This window comes from Prionailurus viverrinus, chromosome A2, assembly GCF_022837055.1.
Source record: "Prionailurus viverrinus isolate Anna chromosome A2, UM_Priviv_1.0, whole genome shotgun sequence".
Lineage (NCBI taxonomy): Eukaryota > Metazoa > Chordata > Mammalia > Carnivora > Felidae > Prionailurus > Prionailurus viverrinus.
The window spans coordinates 55,123,646-55,145,486 of record NC_062562.1 but is presented as its reverse complement, the minus strand read 5'-3'; the positions used below and the strand labels follow the sequence as shown (position 1 = coordinate 55,145,486).

Below are 21,841 nucleotides of genomic sequence, written 5' to 3'. Positions count from 1 at the left end.
CCCAAGCCGAGCGGTCGGGGTCGGGGGGTGGGGGTGGGGGGGCGGTGGTCACCACTGGAGGTGGGAAAGCAGGTTGTGTGAAACCTGGCCCTTCCTTTAGCGTCAGAACCTCTACCAATCCCTGCTTTAAAGCCCCCCACTCCCGCCCCTCCGTGCTTCACACGCATTATCTCCGAAGTACAAAGGGTGACTGGCCCTGCTATTGCAGCTCCGAGACGCGTCCCGAGCCACCCCCTCCCACTTTCCAGCCAGAGCGCCGCCCCAGGCCCCACCTCCACAGAAATGCTGGAGTGAGAGGGCTGCTCCGCAGGCGCGCCAGCGGACTCGGGTGCCCAGTTTTAGGGGGCGGGGTGGCCCGCGTCTCTCTGGCCCTGGCTCTGCGAGCTTGTCTCTCTGGGTGTCTAGGGCCATCTCTCGTCCTACCTTTGTGTGTGTTCGTGGGGATGGGAGGAGCTGTCCCCTTGGCCTAGGAAAGGGCTCCGGTAGTACGAGGGTCCTCGGAAATCGGGTGGTTGTCAGGACTCTGAGCAGCGGCTTGTGCTTTTGTCATCGAAGGTCCCTCCCTTTAGGTACCTGTTCCCTGTTGCACGGACTAGCCCCACCTGCCACCCCGGGACTGCCCTGACTCCAGGAGTGGCTGTGCCCGCGCCTCTGTGTACAGAGTTCTTCTCGGGCTCCCGGTGCTGAGTTCCTTGGGAGCGGCTGTCGTTCCGGCTCCCGGCTCCGGAGCTCCTGAAGGACCTGCTGTTCCTATGCCTGGGTCAGAAGTGTACCTAGGAGGGGCTGACCCTTTGCAGCAGCTATAGCTCTCTTCAGAGTCCCCCAGGCCGGACCGTCCCTGCTGGTTGTCTCTGGTTCTTGGGGCTTCCAGACTCAGACATCCTCAGGATGGCCGAACCTCTGCCCGAGTCTCTAGAGCTGTGCGCGCCCCTGGGGCGCCCGCCTGCGGGGGGCCTTTGTGCGCCCACGGCTCCCACACCGCGCCCACCCAGCCTCCCCGAGGGGTCGAAGAAGTTGGTGGCCGGCGGCCGACCCCCTCCCCAGGCCACACCAACTTTGCCGGGACAGCGTGCAGGAGATGCGAGCGGCCCTTACCCGATCCGGAGGTAGACCATGCCCAGGCTGAGAAAGAGGTGGCCCAGGCAGCGCCGCGCTTTCCGGTTCATAGTCCCCGCTGGCCGCCGGGGCCGCGGGCCGGGCAGTGCTGATCCCGCGGGCCGGCCCCGGCGGGGCTATCAACATAGCCCGCCCGGGAGGCGCGGGCCGAGGCGTCCCCGGGGCCGTCTGTCCGTGCGCCCGTCCGCGCGCTCGGCGCCTGATCCTCGCCGGGAGCGCGGGAGCCACGGAGCGGGAGGAGGGAGGGAGGAGCGAGCGCAGCGCGGGGCGACGCCGGGCTGCGCGCGAGCGGCCGGTGCAAGTGTGTGAGGCGCGGGGAGTGCGGGGGCGCTGCTGCCGCCCGCCCCCGCCCCTCCCTCCCTCCCTCCCTCCTTTCTCCTGTCCCTCCCCCACCCCCTCCCCCGCCCGCCTCCCCGGAGCGCCCGCCCCGCACCCCAGAGCCCGCGGGACAGGGCCGCCAGCTCCAAGCGCGCGCTCACGCCTTGCCCCACGCGCTCCCGCGGCGCCCCCTCCCGGCTCCGGGGCGCCGAGCCGGGCAGGGGGCGGTGGAAGTCAGTTCGACTCCCACGCGTCGCTACTTCGCAAGTTGCAGGTCGAGCTGGCGCCCTGGGACTGCCCCTCGGGTTGAGAGGATCGAGGCGCGACCGAAAACCCCCGCACCCTGGCTCGCCTCCTCGTCCTCCCCGCCCGGTGGAACGCTCAGAGCTGGGGGGCGGGGTGTTAGGTGGCACCCCGGTTCCCCCTTTCCCCAGGCTTCCGAGCCCAGCTTCAGGGGAGGGCGCCCCCTTCCGCGGAGCGGGGATAACTGATTCAGCATATTCCTCCCCGACCCCTGTCTATTAGAGAGGGTGCGGCAGGTGGGTGCCCAGGTAGGGCAGCTTCTTCTGGAATGCCGCTCCTAGCGGACTGTCGGAGTCGGGCGGAGGCCAGGATGCCCGGCACGAGACCCGGGCCTGGGCCTCCGGAGCCGCCCGAGGGCGCCAGGCTCCGCTGGCCGCTCAGCACGCGCTCGCGGCGACACCTGGCGGGCGCGGTGGGCGCTGTTACGGGGTGCTCGGAGCCTTCCAGCTGAACAGAAATGCTGATCCCTTCCTATGATGTACACCCCAGAGTCCAGTTGAGCTAGGGGCTGGTGGACTCACGTTTCAGCTGAAGAAATTGAAGCTTGGAGACGCGAAGGTATTTTCCCAAAGTCAGTAGCTAGTGAGTGGGAGAGGCAGATTGGAAACACCGCCCCCCACCCCCCAGTCTAACCACCACCACGCCAGACCTGCCTACCGTTCAGAATTGCTTTTCTAAATCTTCCCTGAAAACCGCTGTTCATGCATTCATTCACATTCCGCAAATGTCTATGCCAGGCATCATGGCAGGCCCGTGGATACGAGGAACACGAAGGACAAGGGACCTTCTTTCTTGGAGCTAGTGAGGGAGACAGACCAGAGAGAGGTAAACACATAATTTCAGACATCACAGCTTCCTGTGATGTGAAGATAATATAAAACAGAATGATGAGGGAGACAACACTGGGTGCCTAGGGATTATTTGAGATCTGAGCAGGTGGTGTTTGAGTTGAGAGCTGAAGGAGGCAGGATCTGGGGTCCCAGCACTTCAAGAAGGAGGACAGCAGCACAGAAGGTTGGAGGTGGGCATGAGCACCAGGAGGGGAAGTGGGGCTCTGTTCAAGAAAGAGAAAGGTGGCCAGTGGGATGGAGGGAAGAGATGGGGGTACACAGATCCCACAGAGCTGTGTAGGCATGTCAAGGAGCTTAGATTTTAAGGGGAAGTTCAGTGGGAAGACATTGGAGGGATATGAAGAAGGATGACTCATCTGATTTGTGTGTTCAAAAGCTCCCCTTGGCTGCCCCGTGGAAAATCCACTAGTGGGGGAAGGGTAGGGCTGGGCAAAGTGAAGCCAGGCAGACCGGAGAGAAGACTACCCCATGGTCCAGGTATGAGACACTGGTGGTTTTAAAACACGACCACACAATTATTCCATGTGCCTCCCATTGAGAGGTGGGCTGTCTGTGCTCTCCCTGCTTAAATCTGGGTGGCTGTATGTGTGGCAGAAGTGATGCCACAAGACTTGCCACAGGCTAGGTCATAAGAGGCAGTGTAGCTTCTGCTTGTTGGCTGGAACACTCCTGCCGGAGCCCTGAGCCACCATGGAAGGGGTCTGGAGGCTGCTGTGATGTGAGGAAGCTCAGGCATCAATAGAGGCCACATGTGGGTGTTCTAGTCCACAGTCCCAGCTGTGTTCAGTGTCGGAGTCCTCCCAGCCCAGGTGCCAGACATGTGGATGATTCCAACCTGCAGCCACCAAGTCATCCCTGCCTTTGAGTCTTTCCGGCTGAGGCACCATGGACAGGGGCTTCTGTGGCCATCCCTGATGTGCCCTGTCTAAATCCCCAAGCCCCATAATTTGGGAGTAGAATAAAATGATTGTTTTATGCCATTCTTTGGGGTAGGGTGCAGTTACAGCAATTGTAACTGAAACAACTAAGGTGGAAGGGGGGTGTGCAGGGAGAATGGAGGATGCTGGGCCTGGGCCACAAGAAGGTCTGACAGGACTTGGAAGGGCCTGGCCGAGAGAGGGGCAGGGAAGGGACAAAGTGAAGAGAGGGATGAACAGTGAGCCCCTAGGATGGCTGGAGTCCTGGATGGATGAAGGCAGTCATGAGTGATAGTGGGGGAGGGGGATTGGAGTAGCTAAGGGCTCGGGAGGAAAGTCACACAGTCTGTCCTGGCCATGTTTTTCCTCCTGTACTCCTCCTCCTCCTCTCCTACCCTCAGATGCAGTCAGTGATGAGCTCTGAGCAGTCTTCCTCCAAAGCATCACCTAAATGTGTCCTTTCTTTTCTATATGCATTGTCATTCTCTTAGACAAAAGATTCACTCGTGTCACAAGTGTTGGGGGACACTCATGATCAGGATGTTGGGGTAAGTGCTGCGGACATAGCAGTGGATCAAATGAATCCAGTGTCTGCCCTCCTGGAGCAACTCTTCTGAGGGCTGATTTGATTATCAGTCACACTGGTGGCACTTACTATGTACCAAGCACTGTCACCAAGAACTGTAGCACATTGACTCATTTAATCCTCTTATAATACTATGAGGTAGGTACTATTCTTATTTGTTAATATTTTTGTTATAATCATAATTATAATCATTTTATAGTATGGGTAAAATGAGTCATGGAGGGATGAAATAAAATCCCAAACTCCACAGCTACCACGTGGCAGAATTGGGATTTGAATTTACGGAGTTTTGACTTCAGCATCTGCTCTTAATCCTTCAATTATGCCTCCCATCTAATGGAAAAGAGAGACATGGGCCACTGCAATAGGAAAAAAAAAGGTATTAGGCATCAAGATGGGGAATGCAAGGACTGTGGGAACACAGAGAAGAGGGCTCCAAATGGGTGGGTCAGGGAAGGCTTCCTGGAGGAAGTGTTCCTAAACTGGGATCCAGAAAGAATGAGTTGGGGTTCACCGGGCAGAGTTTTTGAAGCCAGAGGAAGCAGGGCTCACTAAGGTCTGGTGAATGAATGGAGCATCAGAGGGAATGGGGGTAGAGAGGGAGTCTGGGGACACAGGGTATATTAATAAGTTTGGGCTTTATCATAAAGGGAAGCAGGGGTGTCATACGGTCAGGTTTATGCTTCAGAAGGTTCATGGCAGCTGTTATGCGGTATTGAGAGAAGGGGGCAGGGCATGGGGACAGGAGATGTCACAGACATGCAGGGCAGAAGAGGTCCAGCCCACACAAGGGTGGTGGCAGATGGTAAGGAGACAAGCGGATGGATTTGAGAGCTGGTCTGAAGGCAGAATAGACAGAATGATGCATCTCCAAGGACAAGATTCTGCCCTGGAGGCACTGTGGCTGGTGAGGACAACACAGAGATGGGACAGGGAGGAACAGGTGATGACCTTGGTTTTGGAGGTGCTGAGTTTGATGTGCCTGTAGGTCACTGAAGGGGCAGTTGAGTGAGTGTTCTGGGCACTCAGGAGGGAGCGTGTGGACTTTTGAGGGTGATGGTCTCCAGAGTTGGAAGTGGGCAGTCCTTCAAACCAAGGCATGGGTGAGACGTCAGAGCGGCCAAGAAGGCTGAGTGAGGACAGCCCAGCACAGAGCCCCAGTTCAGCAGGATTTAAAGAACCAACTGGGCGGGGGCGTAGGGAGAAAAGCAGCCAGAAGCAAGTGAAGAAGACTGCCGGAGTGGGCAGGAAATTACTCAAAGAGCTAGAGAAGGAGCAAGTAGTTTTCAGGATCAGAGCTTGCAGGAGAAGCAAGGACTTAAAAGGGTCCAAACTCAACTCGAACATCCAAAGATCTTTACAGTCTGGCTGAAAATCACCTTTCCAGCCCCTACTTTTCCCAAATCCCGTGACCGTATCACAAAAAATTAGCAGGTTGCCACTAATGTTTACAAAATGGAAACAGACCAGAAAATAATAGGGCACTGTACATAATAAGGCTCCGATTGTGTGTGTGTGTGTGTGTGTGTGTGTGTGTGTATCGTAGGTTGTAATAAAAAAAAAGTTGAGATTGTTACTCCATCCTGTTATCCCCTTTCATATGTCTGGAATGCCTTTCCCCCTCCTTTTCCAACCTGGCTGATTCCTCTCATCCTTCAAGGCCCTCCCAAAGTGAACTCATCTGAAGAGCCTTCCCTGGTTAACTTTGCCTCTGTCCTAGGCACTTACTCTCTTTCTCATTCATTCATCCATCCATCCACCAAACATTCACTGAAGATTAAAGTGTGCCAGGCCCCATGCTGGGTATGGGATACAGCAGTAAACACATTTTTTCTCTTTGTGCTCCATGGCCCCTAAGCTGATCCTGGCAGAGTCCTTCCTCCCAGAAGGATGGCTGGGCTCACGTGCCTCCCTTTTCCATTAGAACCTGAGATCTTAGCAGACAGGACCCTCTCTCCTGCATCTCTGTATCCCCAGCATTGATTGAGGACCATGGCTTGATAAAAAAGACCACAGACTTTGGGATCGAGAAGGCCTGGGTCTGAATACCAGCTCTGCCACTTAATACCTGCAAAATCCAGGGCAGTTTCTTAAAAAATGTATTCTAAGAGTTGTTGGGCTTTCACTGAGGCTAAAAATCTTTCATTTGACTGACAGCTTCCCCAGAGGGAACTGTATCTGATTCATTGCAAGACCCCAGACCAGCTGTGACTAACTGCTTCATGACTCAGTGAGACCTACTGCAGAAAGTTCTTCTTTGACAGAGCTTTGCTAACCAAGAGGTTTTCTCCCCATTTGGCGCTTTCTGCTTGGATCAAGGGAAAAGGGTGTCTCTACAGCACATGCTGCACCTTTTTTAGCCTGCCAAGCATGCCTGGGGCAGGGGCACAGAGGGCCTTGGCATTTGGCTCCCCCTGCTGGATGCAGAAGGAGAGGCTGCTTGGGTCCCCAGGACCGCATTATTAGGAACATGCATGGAGCACTGCTAGTTCTGGACTGGTTCAAATCTGGCTCCACTCTGTTATCTCCATGACCTTAGGCAAGTTACTTAAATTCTCCTTGCTTCAGTTCCCTCATCTGTAAACTGGGGATTATAACAGTTTCTGCCTTGTAGGGTTGTTGTGAGGTTTGAGACGCTACACGTCAAGTGCTTATGATGCTGCCTGGAACACAGCGAGTACCACGTGTGCAACTGTAACATTAAACTAATGGAAAGGCCACAACCACTGCTTGGTGCCACCACCGATCCAGATAGGATGTCCACGTTTAAAACAGTCTCCATCATCGGATTCCCAGGGTTGGGATAGTAGAGTCTTCCCATTCATATTTGTTTCTTTCGTTTCTTTGTGCTTCTAAGAAAACCTCAGCAACAGAAACCAGAGAAAAAGCCTGGAGCTGTTGGGAGCAACTGGGAGCAGCAGCGATTCCCGTGAAGCAGGCCCCCAGTGATCGGCATCTGGGAAAGGCTGTTGGAAAAGTGTGTGGGTTTTTTAGCATGAGGGAATACTGGGACCATGGGGCATGAGGCAGCTCTTCTATGGAAGCCAAGAGAATGAGGTTCTCCCCTCGGTTTTGTCACTACCCTGTGTGGCTTTGAGAAAGTCCCTGAAATGTCACTCCTCACCTTCCCAGACCCAATCTAAAGTAGCCTCACCTTCAGCCGCCTGCCCTCCCTTCACCTATCTCCTCCCTTCACAGCACTGGCCACTTCATGGACCCTGCTTTTATTCTCACTGTTTCTTTCTTGTCTGTCTCCTCATGCTGGGGAGGGAGGGGTTTCCACGAGGTTAGGGGCCAGTGTAGGGTCCTGTTCACCATCATAGTGCAGTCTTTTTTTAATGTTTATTTACATTTGAGAGAGAGACAGAGAGTGCGCGAGCAGGGGAGGAGCAGAGAGAGAGACAGAGACAGAATCTGAAGCAGGCTCCAGGCTCCGAGCTGTCAGCACAGAGCCCAATGCGGGGCTCGAATTCACGAACCATGAGAACATGACCTGAGCCAAGTCAGATGCTCAACCGACTGAGCCACGCAGGTGCCCCCACAGTGCACTCCTAATAAGGAGTGTGAGAGAAAGTGGCTTGGTGGGGCCTCTCAGCTAGTGCGGCCAGAGCAGACCTCTCCGCTGAGAACCAAATGACATGCTTTGAGATGCAGTCCCCTCCTCCAGAAGCCATCCCTGGCACATTCCTCCACCAGGACCATTATTCTTCATGGGCCCCACGCTGGCCCTCATCACAGCAGCCAGCTTGCTGTATCACCTTCGCCTGTGTGCTGGTGTGCCCCCCTCACCTGGAGCGAGCACTTCCAGAAGAGGGTGCACAGAGGCCGCGCTCCAGCGAAGCTCCCGGGACCCAGGGCCGACCAGCCCCTGTGGAGCCCCGGGTCGGGGAGAGAGGTGGAGGAGCCAGCAAGAAGGTTGCAGAAGCCTGCAGACTTCATTCTGTAGATGTGGGAAACCGCCCACGTCCCCTGTGTCTGAGCAGGGCGGTGACCCAGTGTGGGTGTTCGAGAGCGAGGCGGGCCTCTGTTGGCTTGTAGCTGCCCGGTGTCCAGCCCCCTCGTGACTGTCACCCCGGCTCCACTTGGGGGGGCTCCCGCTGTGCGTCAGGCTGGTGAGTGTGCTGCAGCCTTTCCCACGGAAGCTCCGCCTCCTCCACCTGCTTGGGGCTGCCCACCTCCAGGCCCGCTCTCCCGGGATGGGGGCAAGTGGGATGAGAAGGGGGGCGCTCACAGGCCACATTCCCATGGCCAGGAAGCAGCCCCAACACAGAGACCGCCCACCTGGTACAGTAAGGACAGGGTCCCTCCCTCTGAGCTATGACGGCATTCACCATTTACTGAGCACCCGCCATGTGCCAGGCTCCATTTCTTTGTCCCCTGGAAACACTCTTCTCCCAGGTAGTTTTATCAGTGGTCCCTTACTTCATGCGAGCAGCCCCTGCCCATTCATCCTGTCCCTTCTCAGCACTCCACACACATCCTACCCTGGCTTTATTTAGCTTCCTAGCATTTCTTGCCACTCTCCAATTTTACAGGATGTATTTCTTTGCTGACTCATTTCTACCTGTTTTCCTGGCTGCCCTGTTAGCCCTACAAGGGAGGTATTTGTCACTTCGCTGCTGCATTTCCGAGAAAGATGGCTGGCAAATAATCGGCCCTCGATGGATGATTGTTGGGTAAGTGAATAATCGAATGGGTGTCATTTACCCCTCGTAACCACCTCATTCTCCAGAAGAGAAAACTGAGATGTTGAGAGGTTCAGTCGGTTGTCCAGCAACTCGCTGAGTGTCTGGCACCCAGTGAGTGCTTAATAAAAGTTAACCATCAATTTCCTTTCTGTCTCCACGTCTCCCCACCCTGCTAACAACGGGGGCCTCTACTCTGGTTTCATCTCCATCCCAGCCCTCCCACTGCTACGCACTAAGTCCATTCACCCCAGGTCAGTGATTCAGTGCTTAACACAGGGGGGCCAGGATGAATAGGGCTGAAGCACCCCGACTGGGAGGAGCTGGAACATGGGCATGCAGGCTGGAAAAGCAGCACCTCACTCCTCCTGCTGCCAGAGTCCCGTTAGCTGCTCGGCTGGGCGCCAAACCCAAAGGCCAGTTTGCAAATTTGAGGCAGAGCCCGAAGAGTGCAAAGAGACTGTCCGTCCCATAGATGGTGAGACTGAATCCAAAAGAAGGTACTAGAGGCTCCCAAGACATGGCCGGTTAGGGGAAGAGTCAGATGTGAAAGGCCGCTGAGGCTGCTGGGGCAGACCCAGCCTTGAGCCTCGGCTCAGCCACTTGCTTTGTGATCTTAGGAAAATAATTAGCCTCTCTCAGCCTCAGTTACCTCCTCTGTAAAACGGGGAGGATAATGGTGCTACCTCTGAGTCACATGAGATCATGTACGTAAAGCATTTATCAGAGTATCTGGCATATATCATGCACTCAACATATGACAGGTATTTGATGATGACGATGATGACGATAACAATGGTCATGACATATATTGGAACCTGGCCTTTAGGACCAGAAGGAATCTTAAAGGTCATCTGTGCCAGTGTTTCTCAAACTTCTTCATCCATCAGAATGACTTGGTTACAAATACAGATGCCCAGGTCCCCTCCAGATCAAGCAGGGCCTCCTAGCAGAGGTAGGAGTCGTTCTTCTGCTTCTAAGGAGCTCCCCAGCTACCGACCATGTCTGGCTTCATCGGAGCAGAGTCTGTTGAGGATCCAAATATTAGTGCAGTGCACAGACCCATGGGCTGGGAGGCAGAAGTCAGATTGAGTCGGCCTCTGATGGACTTACTCCGGAACCCTGGGCAAGCCCTCTGCCCTCTCTGAGATCCATCCTTCCCGTCTGTACCTTCAGCAGTTTGGGCAAGTCAAGTGCCTCATCTAGAAGCAAGCATAAGACCCGAGGCCTGGCTTGCCATTATACGTCTAGAGCCTGGTGGTTTTGCTGGTGAGACTCCGGGTCCACACAGGGAGCATGTGGAGAGGGAAGACGGTCGCCATCTGAGCTCCCTGCTTTGGAGAGGCCAGTTGGCAGGCTCCCATTTCAAATCCCATCTCAGTGTGTGACCTTGAGTGAGCAGCTTAGCTCTGAGGCTCTGTTTTCTCATCCTGAAGGTAGAGATGTTCCTCCTCACGGTCTAAGGTCTCTGAGAGGTCACTTTGGCAATGCATCTGGAGCTAGTGGGCCTTCTTAGATACACGAGTGCTCCAGCCACACGGGGCCTGGCTGATCACTGGCCAGCTGACCACAGGCTCCTGGTCACCTTGGGAGGACGGTGCTTATCACAATTCCACCCCCAAGGTCTTCCTCAGGATAATTTGTCCCGGGTGATTCATCTCGTGGGCTGGGCCCTTCCTCTCAGGCCTGAAATATCTCCCTCCCTTCACCATTCCTGGGTCAGGCCTGTGACCCCTGCCATGTGACTTCCTCTGGGGACTGGCCCTGGGCTCCTGCCTGCCTGCCAGCCCTCCAGTCCCCGGCTAGTGACCCGTTCTGGGCCTGACATATCAGGCAGGGCTCAGCTAGGGCAGAGGAAGCCCATAGCTTGTTGTGCTGGGGAAAAAGTGCATTCCCCACATCCGGCCCTCACCCTGGCCCAGCCACACCTCTGCCTTCAGCAGGCTGGGCTTCCGCCGCACATCCTGGCCTAACCTGACCTGTTTATCACCCAGCTCCCACGTGGTGCCCTGCCCCTCAGGCACACACATTCCCAGTGAGGATTCTGGGCTGGCTGGAGCAGAGGGGTTGGCCGGTGTGCCTCACAACTTTATGGAAGTCACCCTTTTCTGGAGCCAAAGACAGCTCTTTGGAGAAGGTGAGGAGATGTGGACCCACATCCCAGCTCCACTGTGAACTTGCTGTGTAACTTTGGGCAAGTAAATCTACCTCTCCGGATCTTAGTTTACCTAATTTTAAGTAGAGAGAAAAATACCTCCATCTCCAGTTGTTGTGCGCTTTAAATAAGATAATACAGTCTTACTGATGTCTGTGCTTCACCTCCAACCAATTAAATCGGAATCTGAGGGATAGGTCCCAGGCATTGGATGCAGCCAGTGATGGAAACCGCTAGTGTGGAATAATTGTTAAGAGCCAAAGCTTTGGAGGAGACCAACATGAGTTTGGATTCTGGCCATGTTATATAAGTATGGACCCTTGAATAGATTATTAGCCTCTCAGAACCTCTGTTTACCTGCCCATAAGATCGGGATGACAGTACTTACTTCCCAGTGCTGTTATGAGAACTAAAAGGAGTAACACATATTATGCGCTTTGCACATGTGAGCACCCCAAGCGACCCATGTGAGGACAAGCACCTTGTCACTTCACCACTGTACCCACTACAGCTGGCTCTGTGCCAGAGTCACATCTGGCATTTCAAACAAATATATGAACGTGAGTGTTATCACCATAGGTTAAAAAGCGATGAAGAAATATCACTTATCATGACCTGCCAGAATGAATAAAATTAAAAACAAGGAAACAACACATGTTAGCGAGGATGTGGAGAAAGGGGAACCATCTTGCACTGTTGGTGGGCATGCAAACTGGTGCAGCCGCTCTGAAGTACGTGTGGAGATTCCTTAAAAAGTTAAAAATAGAACTACCCTATGATCCAGCAATTGCACTACTGGCTATTTACCCAAAGGCTACAAAAAGACAGATTTGAAGGGTCACATGCACCCCAGTGTTTATAGTAGCATCATCAACAATAGCCAAACTAGGGAGGGAACCCAAAAGTCCATTGGCTGATGAACGGATAAAGATGTGGTATATATATGTATATGTATTTATTAATTTTAAATAGAGAGAAATATATATATATATAATGGAATAGATAGATATATACATGTCTATCTATCTAGATACATAATGGAATATTACTCAGCCATCAAAAGGAATGACATCTTGCCATTGGCAACCACATGGATGGACCTAGAATGTATGATGCTAAGTGAAATAAGTCAGTCAGGGAAAGACAAATACCATATGATTTCACTCATATGTGGAATTTAAGAAAGAAAACAAATGAACCTGGGGGGAAGAGAAGAGAGGCAACCATAAAACACTCTTCAGGACAGAGAACAAACTGAGGGCTGATGGAGGGGAGGTGGGAGGGGCATGGGCTAGATGGGTGATGAGTGTTAAGAAGGGCACTTATTGGGGCGCCTGGGTGGCGCAGTCGGTTAAGCGTCCGACTTCAGCCAGGTCATGATCTCGTGGTCGGCGAGTTCGAGCCCCGCGTCAGGCTCTGGGCTGATGGCTCAGAGCCTGGAGCCTGTTTCCGATTCTGTGTCTCCCTCTCTCTCTGCCCCTCCCCCGTTCATGCTCTGTCTCTCTCTGTCCCAAAAAAATAAATAAACGTTGAAAAAAAAATTAAAAAAAAAAAAAAAAAAGAAGGGCACTTATTGTGATGAGCACTGGGTGTTCTATGGAAGTGATGGATCACTGAATTCTCCTGAAACTGATATAATACCTTATGTTACCTGGAATTTCGATAAAAACTGGAACAAAAAATAAATAAAAATAAAACAAAATAAGAAACATCAGTTATCAGGAGACAAAGCTTCTGTCTTTTGACAGACTTAAAAACGTACAGATCCCAGCATCTGTTGCTGCTAGGAGTGGCCATGGCTCTGTGGCGGCCACTGAGATGTAGATGGAAGTCACAGGTTCTTTGTCCCTTGCGTTTTCCCCTCTTTGTGGTCCTCGGGCTGCCATCTCGAGAACGGCAGAATGAAAAACTAGAAGGATCCTGGGACTCACCGGCCTGGGTGAGCCGCCCTTGCAGCCCAGAAGGCAACTCTGGGCTTTCATTTTTCCCCCAAGTGAAAAGAAGATAGACTTCTTGTTGTTTAGGCTTCTGGCTGGGGAATTTCTGTTTCTGATAGAAGGAAAACAGATGCTTTGGACCACCTCATTGTTCTACTGTTTTTCTTTTCTTTTCTTTCAATGTGGAACACTTCGCGAATTTGTGTGTCACCCTTGCGCAAGGGCCATGCTAATTTCTATGCTGTTCCAACCTTAGTATATGTGCCCCCAAAGCGAGCACACTCATTTTTCTACTTTCTGTCCATAGTCATCAGACTCCAGATAAAGCTATGCTAAGAGGACCCACTAAGAGGGCTGAGGACTTCCTGGCACCACAGAAATCCCAGTCCTGAATGTGATCCCTTGGAGTAGAGCTAGCCATGGGTTCCTATCCACGCTCCTCTGGCCTCCTCAGAAGGTTCAGAAAGAGGGCGTGCCTCCCCCATGCCCCCTAAAACTAAAACTCATGGCTCCCATTGCTCTCCTGAGCACTGTCTCTGAAGTCAGGCGAATATAGATGAGAATCTTGACTGTTGCACTGTTTTGCCACGGGCAAAGTGTCTTCGAACAAGCCTGAGGTCACATTTGTCAGTGGGACTATGTCAACCAAGAGATACAGTTAGACAGGGAACTTGGAGGGAAAAGACAAAGTAACAGGACCAGAGGTAAGCAGTGCTTCCAAATAAACTCAGAACTAGGTCTAAACATCCAAGGGAAGGGAGGTGGCAGAGTAAATGTGATTATCACAGACCTTGGCATTATAAAAACAATAGCCCAGCAGCAGAATGTTGGGCGTGGGCAGGGAAGAGTGTGAGGGCCTTACTTTTCTCATCCTTCACGGCAGGGAAAAATAGAGCGGAGTGAAATGTGTAATTTAAAAAAAAAATACATGACCCCCAACTTCTTAATATTCTTCATAATCTTGGGGGGTCTTGTAGGAAATAATATCTGATACGGTAACAAACCAACGAGTAAAGTTAGAACTGCTTTTATTTCCATTAAATGCTTTTTCTTTCGTTAAATTAAAAATCAGTAAGCTCCATATGTTATTTTAAAATTTAGCATACAGAATAAGAAATAGGTGTACTGTGAAGAAGCATCATGAGCAAATGGAAAAGAGATGGATGATTGACTCAAAAAGATTTTTGGAAAACTACTTAGTGAAGAATAACTAAGCATTTAACTTACACCATAGTAAGGGGCTTATTAAAGATTTTAGTGTAAACAATAAAACTCTAAAACACTAGGTGAAAACAGATGTGTCTTTTAACTGGCATGAAGGTAAAAAGATATCTTTTCTAAGATAAGATAAAGGCAATGAAAGAGATCACAAAGGAAAAAAATGATGTAATGAAGTTAAAATTTCTGTACATTATAAAAAGCAAACACAAAACTATACACAAAATATTCAAGTACATATTCACTTAGGTAAAAATAATTTTGACTAGAGGTAGCTACCCTTGATACATAATAAAAGGCTCTAGGGGCGCCTGGGTGGTGCAGTCGGTTAAGCGTCCGACTTCAGCCAGGTCACGATCTCGCGGTCCGGGAGTTCGAGCCCCGCGTCAGGCTCTGGGCTGATGGCTCAGAGCCTGGAGCCTGTTTCCGATTCTGTGTTTCCCTCTCTCTCTGCCCCTCCCCCGTTCATGCTCTGTCTCTCTCTGTCCCAAAAATAAATTAAAAAAAACGTTGAGAAAAAAAAAAAAAAATTTAAAAAAAAAGGCTCTAAAAATCACGATTCCTCTAATAAAGAAGAACATGGACAGCCAATTCTTGATTGAAAAAACATTAATTAGAACAAATATATAAAAAATCACCAAACTCAATCCTAGAGAAATAGGCAATAGAGCCACAATAAAATACTATTTATAATCTGTACACTTGACCAAATATACTTTAAATGTGAATTTTCAATACTCACTGAAACAAGTATTCATGAGGGGCAGCTGGGTGGCTCAGTCCATTAAGCATCTGACTCTTGAATTTGGCTCAGGTCATGATTCCAGGGTCATTGGATCAAGCCCTGCATCGGGCTCCCTGCTGAGCATGGAGCCTGATTAAGATATTCTCTCTCTCTCTCTCTCTCTGCCCCTCTCCCCCACCCCACGTGCTCCCACCCTCGCTCTCTCTCTCTAAAATAAAAACAAAACAAAACAAAAAAACAGGCACTCATGCATTATTTGTGAGGTTATAAATTAATACTAATTTTAGGAAAGCAAACTGAAAATCATCTCAAAAATAGTCACAGTCCTTAAATGAGTAATCCTACTTCTAAAGATATAATCAGAGATAGGTTCACAAATATATGCATATGCAAAGATGTTTACTGCAATGTTATTTATAACAGTGAGAATTAGCAATAATCAAAATGTCCAACTTTAGGTAAATAAGAGAATAAGTTATGATTTATAATTCATGAACTTGGTAGAATATTATGCAGCCATTATAATGTTGCTTCCAAAGCATATTTAAAGACTTGGAGGGGCACCTGGGTGGCCTAGTCATTTAAGCGTCTGACTTCAGCTCAGGTCAAGATCTATCAGTTCATGAGTTTGAGCCACGCGTGGGCTCTGTGCTGACAGCTCGGAGCCTGAAGTCTACTTTGGATTCTGTGCGTTCCTCTCTCTCTGCCCCTCTCCCACTCATGCTCTGTCTGTCTCTCTCTCAAAAATAAGTAAACATTAAAAAAAAAAAAGATTTGGAAATTTTTCATTATTTAACATTATCTCGTTATTCATGATAACATTATTTCATTATTTCATAATTAGTTAAATAAAAACTCAGGACTCAAGTTTATATTTGTAGTTGTTAAAATAAACATTACAAATGGAAATCAACAAAAAAATTAGCATACAGAGTGTGATCCCACTTTATAAAATTCTTTCGTTTCCCTCTTTCCTTTCTTCTACCCTCCCTACCTTCCTTCCACCCAAACTTTCTCCTTCCTTCTCTCCTTCTTCCCTCCTGCAATATATATGCCTAGAAGGATATCTGGAATGATGTTGCCTAATATTATTCCTGCATATCTGGGGTACTTGAATATATGTGAGCCCCCCTCCCATTTTGGCAGTATTTTGCTGTATAGTGTGGATTCTTTACAAAGCATTTCCTATTTTTATAAGACAATAAAATTAATAAGACAAAAAATAATTTATTTAAAAAATAATTATTTAAAAAATAATTTATAAGACAAAAATAATTATTTAAAAAATAATTTACAAGACAAAAAAATTAATCATACCTACTTCTGTAGGGTTCTCATGAGCATTGACTAAGATAACCAGGCAAGCACGCAGCACAGTGTGGGAAGCAGCTTTCTGAGACCGCCCCAAGATTCCTGCCTTGTGCTGGACATGCCCTGTACACGCAGCTCCTACCTAGAAGGTCCCCTTCCCTTCAGTAACTTTCTACTCATCCTTCAAAACCTACTCCAATGTGAAACAGGTCCTGACACCTATGCCCCATTAATCAGACTCCTTCTCCAGACACACAGACTCTGAGCAGGGACAGCTCAGACAGCAGAAAAGGTTAGAGACAGCCTTCAAAAAGCAGCAGTGTCCAGGAGTGACTGCTCAGAAGTTTGGGGCACCTAAACCACCTGGGACAGCCCCGCTCCTGCTTTACCGACCCTTGTCTTCAAGCACCCCCCATTCCACTATCTCGCCGGTATCCTTCCAACAACTGTTTTTATGCAAATTAGTAAATTCAGCTTCTGCAGCCTACAACTCAAGCCGCCAACTGTTGCCGTTTTCCCGGCACCGAGTTCAAAGCTACTAAATGTTTCTGCAATGAATCTATCTCAGTCACACACACAGTTGTTATAAGAGGCTATCCTTGCCCCAGGCCAACTTTCTAAAGGATGGGAAACGGGACTGACACCTGTGCAGCCTCCTTCTGAGCCGTCTTGGGCTGGAGGGCAGGGCGAGCGCAGACGGTTCTTGTTCGCTAAGGAGCTATGCCTACCTTAAGGAGAGGAAACGGGTTCAGCGCGTCTAAGCGATGGGCTCAAACCACTGGGGCAAAGCAGAGAGCCAGGTCTTCTAAAACACGCCCAGTTTGGTCTTGAATGCTCCCGGAGGATGCTGGGCCGGAGATCATCCTGCGTCCACACTCACTCAGCACATACATGGCTTTTCACACGTGCTCACAGGCTCCTGAATCCTCCAAGTAGCCTCAGGAGAGCGGAATTTTCAACAGCTTCCTGGTGCAGATGGAGAGACGGAGACTCAGAGAGGGGAGGTGCCCCAAGTTCATCCAGTTGTGACATGGGAGGCCCTGGACGCGACGCCAAGTCCGCCAAACTCAGAACCGTCCCTCAGTCCGCGAGGCCACCGCGATGACGTAAACCCTGGGAGACCCTTTCGGGGTCACCTGGGACCAATTCCCCCAGAGCGGACCACCGGTAAGTGAGGAGTTGGCAGGTGCACGGGCGTGCGGGGGAGCTTCGTAGGCGACTGAAGAAGGGAACGAGGTGTGCCCGGTGGAGCCGAGCTGTGCGCGACACAACCCGAGGTGGGCCTGGCCCGACCCAGCAGGCGGCATGACTAGCCACAGCGAAGGTGAGAAATTACGAGATTCCACTGGCTCAGAGGCTAAGCACGTGTGAGCCGAGCGAAGCCTCGAGCGGGGCCGAAAGGGGCCGAACGGGGGCCGAGCGGAGCCGAGAGAGGCCGAGTGGAGCCGACTGGTGCCCGGAGCGAGTCGGGTGGAGCCGAGTGGTGCCAGGAGGAGGCGAGCGTCAGCGCAGAGAGTCACGTGGAGCCGAGCGGGTGACAGGAACGAAGCCGAGTGGGTCGCGGCTAGCGGAGGCGATGGGAGCGTGCAGAGGTGAGGCTGCCCCGGAAATCCTGTAGCACATCGTCCCTGGACCCCTCCTTTCCAGGACCCATGGGAAAGCCGTGCACTCCGGTTTCCCGAGCCTGCGAAGTAGCTTCAGAGAGACTCTCTTCTTTGGTGGCCTCAGTTTCCCCCCTTGTACAATTAGGGTAATGGAGGGAGGCAGAAGACGCAGCCTTTCTTAAGCCCTCCCCCTCAGGGGATGATGCGGAGTTTTTATATTTTCTAGGGGGATTGAATGTTCCCTCTCTCGTTGGGGTTCGTCCTGGGGAATGTCACTTGAAAGACCGTTTTTCTGGAACCATAATTAAGCCTCATTTTCCGGGTGTGCGGTAGATGCCATAACCTGGAGGTCCAGAGGGTACATGTGTGACACCACTGACACACGGTTAAGCCTTGCCTGGTCCCAAAGTCCAACATATTTACATGAAACAGGAGCTCTCTGGGGCCTGAGCAGTGAAGGAGTCACAGATGGGGAGAGGGTCTTTGCTCTTAGCAGGGCAACCTCGCTCAGCCTCCTTGTTTTCACCTGTAAGGTTAGGAGACTGATGCCTGCTGGTCAGGCTTGTGAGATGCCTTATTCTCACAAAGGTGCCTGGGGGGATGGATGGGGTAGGGGATCTGCACTTTGACAGTATTATCATGGCGTCTTTCTATTGTGAAATGGGCCCCTTTCATTTTTTAAGAAGAACTCTTAAGGTTCTAGGCAGTGTGGATAGAGATGTGAGCAAGTCAGCCGATAATCCCTGCTCGTGTTCCGGTAGAAGGCAGCTATTCCTATGATCTGGCCCAAGAATTCCGATAGTAAGCATAGGCTTGGACATGCTGACCCCATAAGCACCTGATGCCTTCTTGAAGCCCATGCCTGTATGCCTGCACCTGAAGTGTTCTAAAACACACATCTGATCACCTCACTGAGGTGCTAACAGCCCTTCAGTGCCTGTGAAACACAGGCTTCCTTCAGGAGCTGGCCCCAGCCTGTTTCTCCATTGGCATCTCCCTTCCGTCCCTAAATTTTCAGGAACACCTGGCTACTCACCCCTCCCAGAGTCTATGAACTCCTTCATACCTCTGCTGTATGTTTTTTTTTCTTTTTCTTGTTTAGAAATGCTGATCTCGATACTGACACACGATGGCGCTGAAACTGTATTCAAAGCTTTCTCCAGTAGCCCCTGAGTACTGGCTACCTGTAAACTGGCTTGGTTGTTGGAACTTTTAGAAAGACCCTCGACAACTTGTTTTATAAACTTAGGTTAGGTGTTTCTAGTACAACTCTCGATGAATTTTATGTATCTCATTAATGTTCCAGATAGAAACAGGGACGCTTACCTACCCAGTGTTTTGGTACCATCATCTATCCTTGGACAACAAGCCCCATAGTGGTACTCAGAAGCTAGTTCGGAGTCCGAATTCACTCATAGCTTCTTTGTACAACCTTTGGTGCCTGGATGCTTCAGGGACCTTGGCCAAGGTTGGGAACATCCCCTTCCCTTCGTCAGGCTGTTTTTTCATAAACCAGGAAAAAGAATTCCATCAGAAGGATTTTTTCCCCCGCAAAGTCCCATTTATCTTCCACCCAAGTAATATTAGGTAAAAATCAGATAGTGTTACTTGCCTTGGTTTCTTGGTGAAATATCTAACATTTCAGATGTGTGAAATTGTAGGCCCCTCCCCATCGTAGGAGGGGCCACAAAATGGATTTTTGCTTGATGTCATGAAGCAGTCACGACCTGGTCTCTGCTGCCAGATAGTGAGGGGATAGTCCATCCTTTTATAGATGAGTTTCCACCAAAGACAGTCTAATAGAATGAAAGGAAATATTAGAATTATTAAAAGCTATTATTTTGCCTTGTTCAGATTTCTGTTTCTGGTCATGTTGCACAATGTGTATAATGAACTTTAGTTGTATTTGTCAAGCCTGTGTTTTGCACAGGGCAAATGGCCAACAGTCTCATTAATTTGTCCCCAAGATCTTTTTTTAATTTTTTTAAATTTTTATTTATTTATTTATTTTTTTTTTGAGAGAGAGAGAGAGAGAGAGAGAGGAAGACTGCAAGTGGAGGAGGGGCAGAGAGAGAGAGGGAGAGACAGAATTGGAAGCAGGCTCCAGGCTCTGAGCTGTCAGCACAGAGCCTGACGAGGGGCTCGTACCCACAAACTGTAAGATCATGACCTGAGCCAAACTCGGACGCTCAACCAACTGAGCCACCCAGGCACCCCATTTTCCAAGATCTTTTGACCTGAGTAGACTCCCTGGAATTGAGTAGTGCCTCTTTGGAGAGTTTTGTCCTCCTCCACCTCTCAGCCTTATTTCTTCATCTGTGAAATCGTGCTCATAATCCCTATTCCACGGAGTTGTGAGAATTCATTCAGTGAGATCCGACAAGTGAAAAGGCTTTGAAAGCTGTGGTGTTGGGGGCAGGATAATGAAGGCTGCTGTCAGACTCCACAGCATATTTGGGAAGTGAGAAAAAGCCATCCCTTTCTCCGGGTAGAGTCAAACAAGTGCCACGGTGCATTGCTTGGTGGATTGAGTTGATTGGATTTCAGCCCCATTTGCCCTTGTGGCCAGACACCCAAGGATGCAATCTACACAGTGGTGGTGGCAGCCCTGTGGATCAAGTCCAAATTCACACAGGGGTGCCTGCCCAGAGTGCCTCTCCCATGCACACACCCTGAGTTTATAACAGAGTGAGGCCATCGGTGTCTTGACAGTAAAGGATCATTTCACCTCTTATGCTTTGCACATGTGGGTCCTGCCGACTTGCATGCTCCTTCCCTTACTCTTGCTGTCTCATTGAGCTTGTGCTCAGCCATGAAGACCCACCTTAGGCGTGTCTTCTTTAGGTGCTCCTGATTTGATCACTTCTACTTTTGTGGCCTTTCTCCTTGATCTGAGCACACATTCTGTCCTCGCCCTGATGCAATTATCCTTTCTGTTCTGCCTCCCTGCTAGCTTTGGACACTGATGAAGAGACAGACCCAGAGAGTCGGCTCCCTTGTGTCCCAGACAAGTCCCATCTTCAGCATGTGAGCTTGTAATACAGCACAGTTCTTTGCACAGAGTGGCCACTCTGATGAGAAAGCTGCCCAGGGCCAGGGAACATGACTCATTTACCTCGTCCTGTCCAGTTTGTGACAGTCCAGGGCCCAAGGGATTGGTGCTGGTGTCTGTTGACTGATTCATTGACTGTATCTCATCCTTTCCTGCCCTAGCCCTGAGCCAAGGCATGGAGCCCAGGGAACCATGGAGCTGAGTAAGGGAAAGGCAGTTCGGGAATAGAGTTTTCCAGGAGAAAGAGGAGGGGAATTCAGGGATTGTCTTTTTAAATTTTTATTTTTTTTATTTTTAGAGAGAGACAGAACATGCAAGTGGGGGGGGGAGGGGCTAAGAAACGGGGGGGGGGGAGCGGAGAGAGAGAGAGAGAGAGAGGAAGAGAGAATCCTAAGCAGGCTCTACACTCAGCATAGAGCCCAACACGGGGCTCAATCCCACAACCCTGGGGTCATGACCTGAGCCAAAATCAAGAGTGAGATGCTCAACCAACTGAGCCACCCAGGTGCCCCCAGGGATTGTCTTTTAAATTTGTTATCAACACCTAAAATGTATACATTCATTATCCTTGTGAAAATAAAAACATTGTAGATTAGGCTGAGGTTCACCTTGTCTGATGCACCCAGTTCAAGCGCTGTCCCAGAGGTAGCTACTGGTCCACGTGGATCGGTCTCTACATGTGCTTTTTATATGTGTCCGTCCATTAGGGTACATGCCGGCTGCAGTGCCCAGAAAGCTCCCAAATGTCAGTTGCTTAACATAAAAAATTTTATTCCTCACACTGCATGGTGTGATGTGCTCGGGAGGCAACTCTGGGCAGCAACCCCAGAAGGTGGTTTGGGGTCTGGGCTGGAACAGCTTGTCGCTCTGCCAACTCCTCGACCGCTGCTTCCGGCCTGTGAGAGGAAGACTGAGGGGGACATTTGAAGCTGGGGGCAGCATATGCTACCTGTTTCCTTCTTCCAGCAGCATGAACCCAGTCATGTGGTCTGAAGTAAGTTCAGGGAGACTGGGAAGTGAGGATTTGTGAGCACCTGGCAGAT

The 21,841-nt window shown here is 50.6% G+C and overlaps 1 protein-coding gene and 1 non-coding gene across 3 annotated transcripts in view; both read right to left on the bottom strand.

Annotated features, from left to right (window-relative positions):
• Positions 1–17,397, bottom strand: part of WNT7A (Wnt family member 7A) — a 79,271-nt gene extending 61,874 nt beyond the window's left edge. Inside the window, exon 1 of one of the 2 annotated variants that reach the window (XM_047850584.1) lies at positions 16,871–17,397. Coding sequence is in view for 1 of the 2 variants with exons in the window: in XM_047850583.1 (XP_047706539.1) it covers positions 1,096–1,166 (71 nt within the window). In the remaining variant the exon portion in view is untranslated. Of the gene's footprint in view, positions 1–1,095; positions 1,373–16,870 lie in introns of those variants that run through there. The other variant, XM_047850583.1, reaches the window with a different exon arrangement.
• Positions 13,045–13,148, bottom strand: LOC125161363 (U6 spliceosomal RNA). Its single transcript, XR_007150576.1, has one exon. It is a non-coding gene; the product is annotated as a U6 spliceosomal RNA (small nuclear RNA).
• Positions 17,398–21,841: the final 4,444 nt, after the last annotated feature.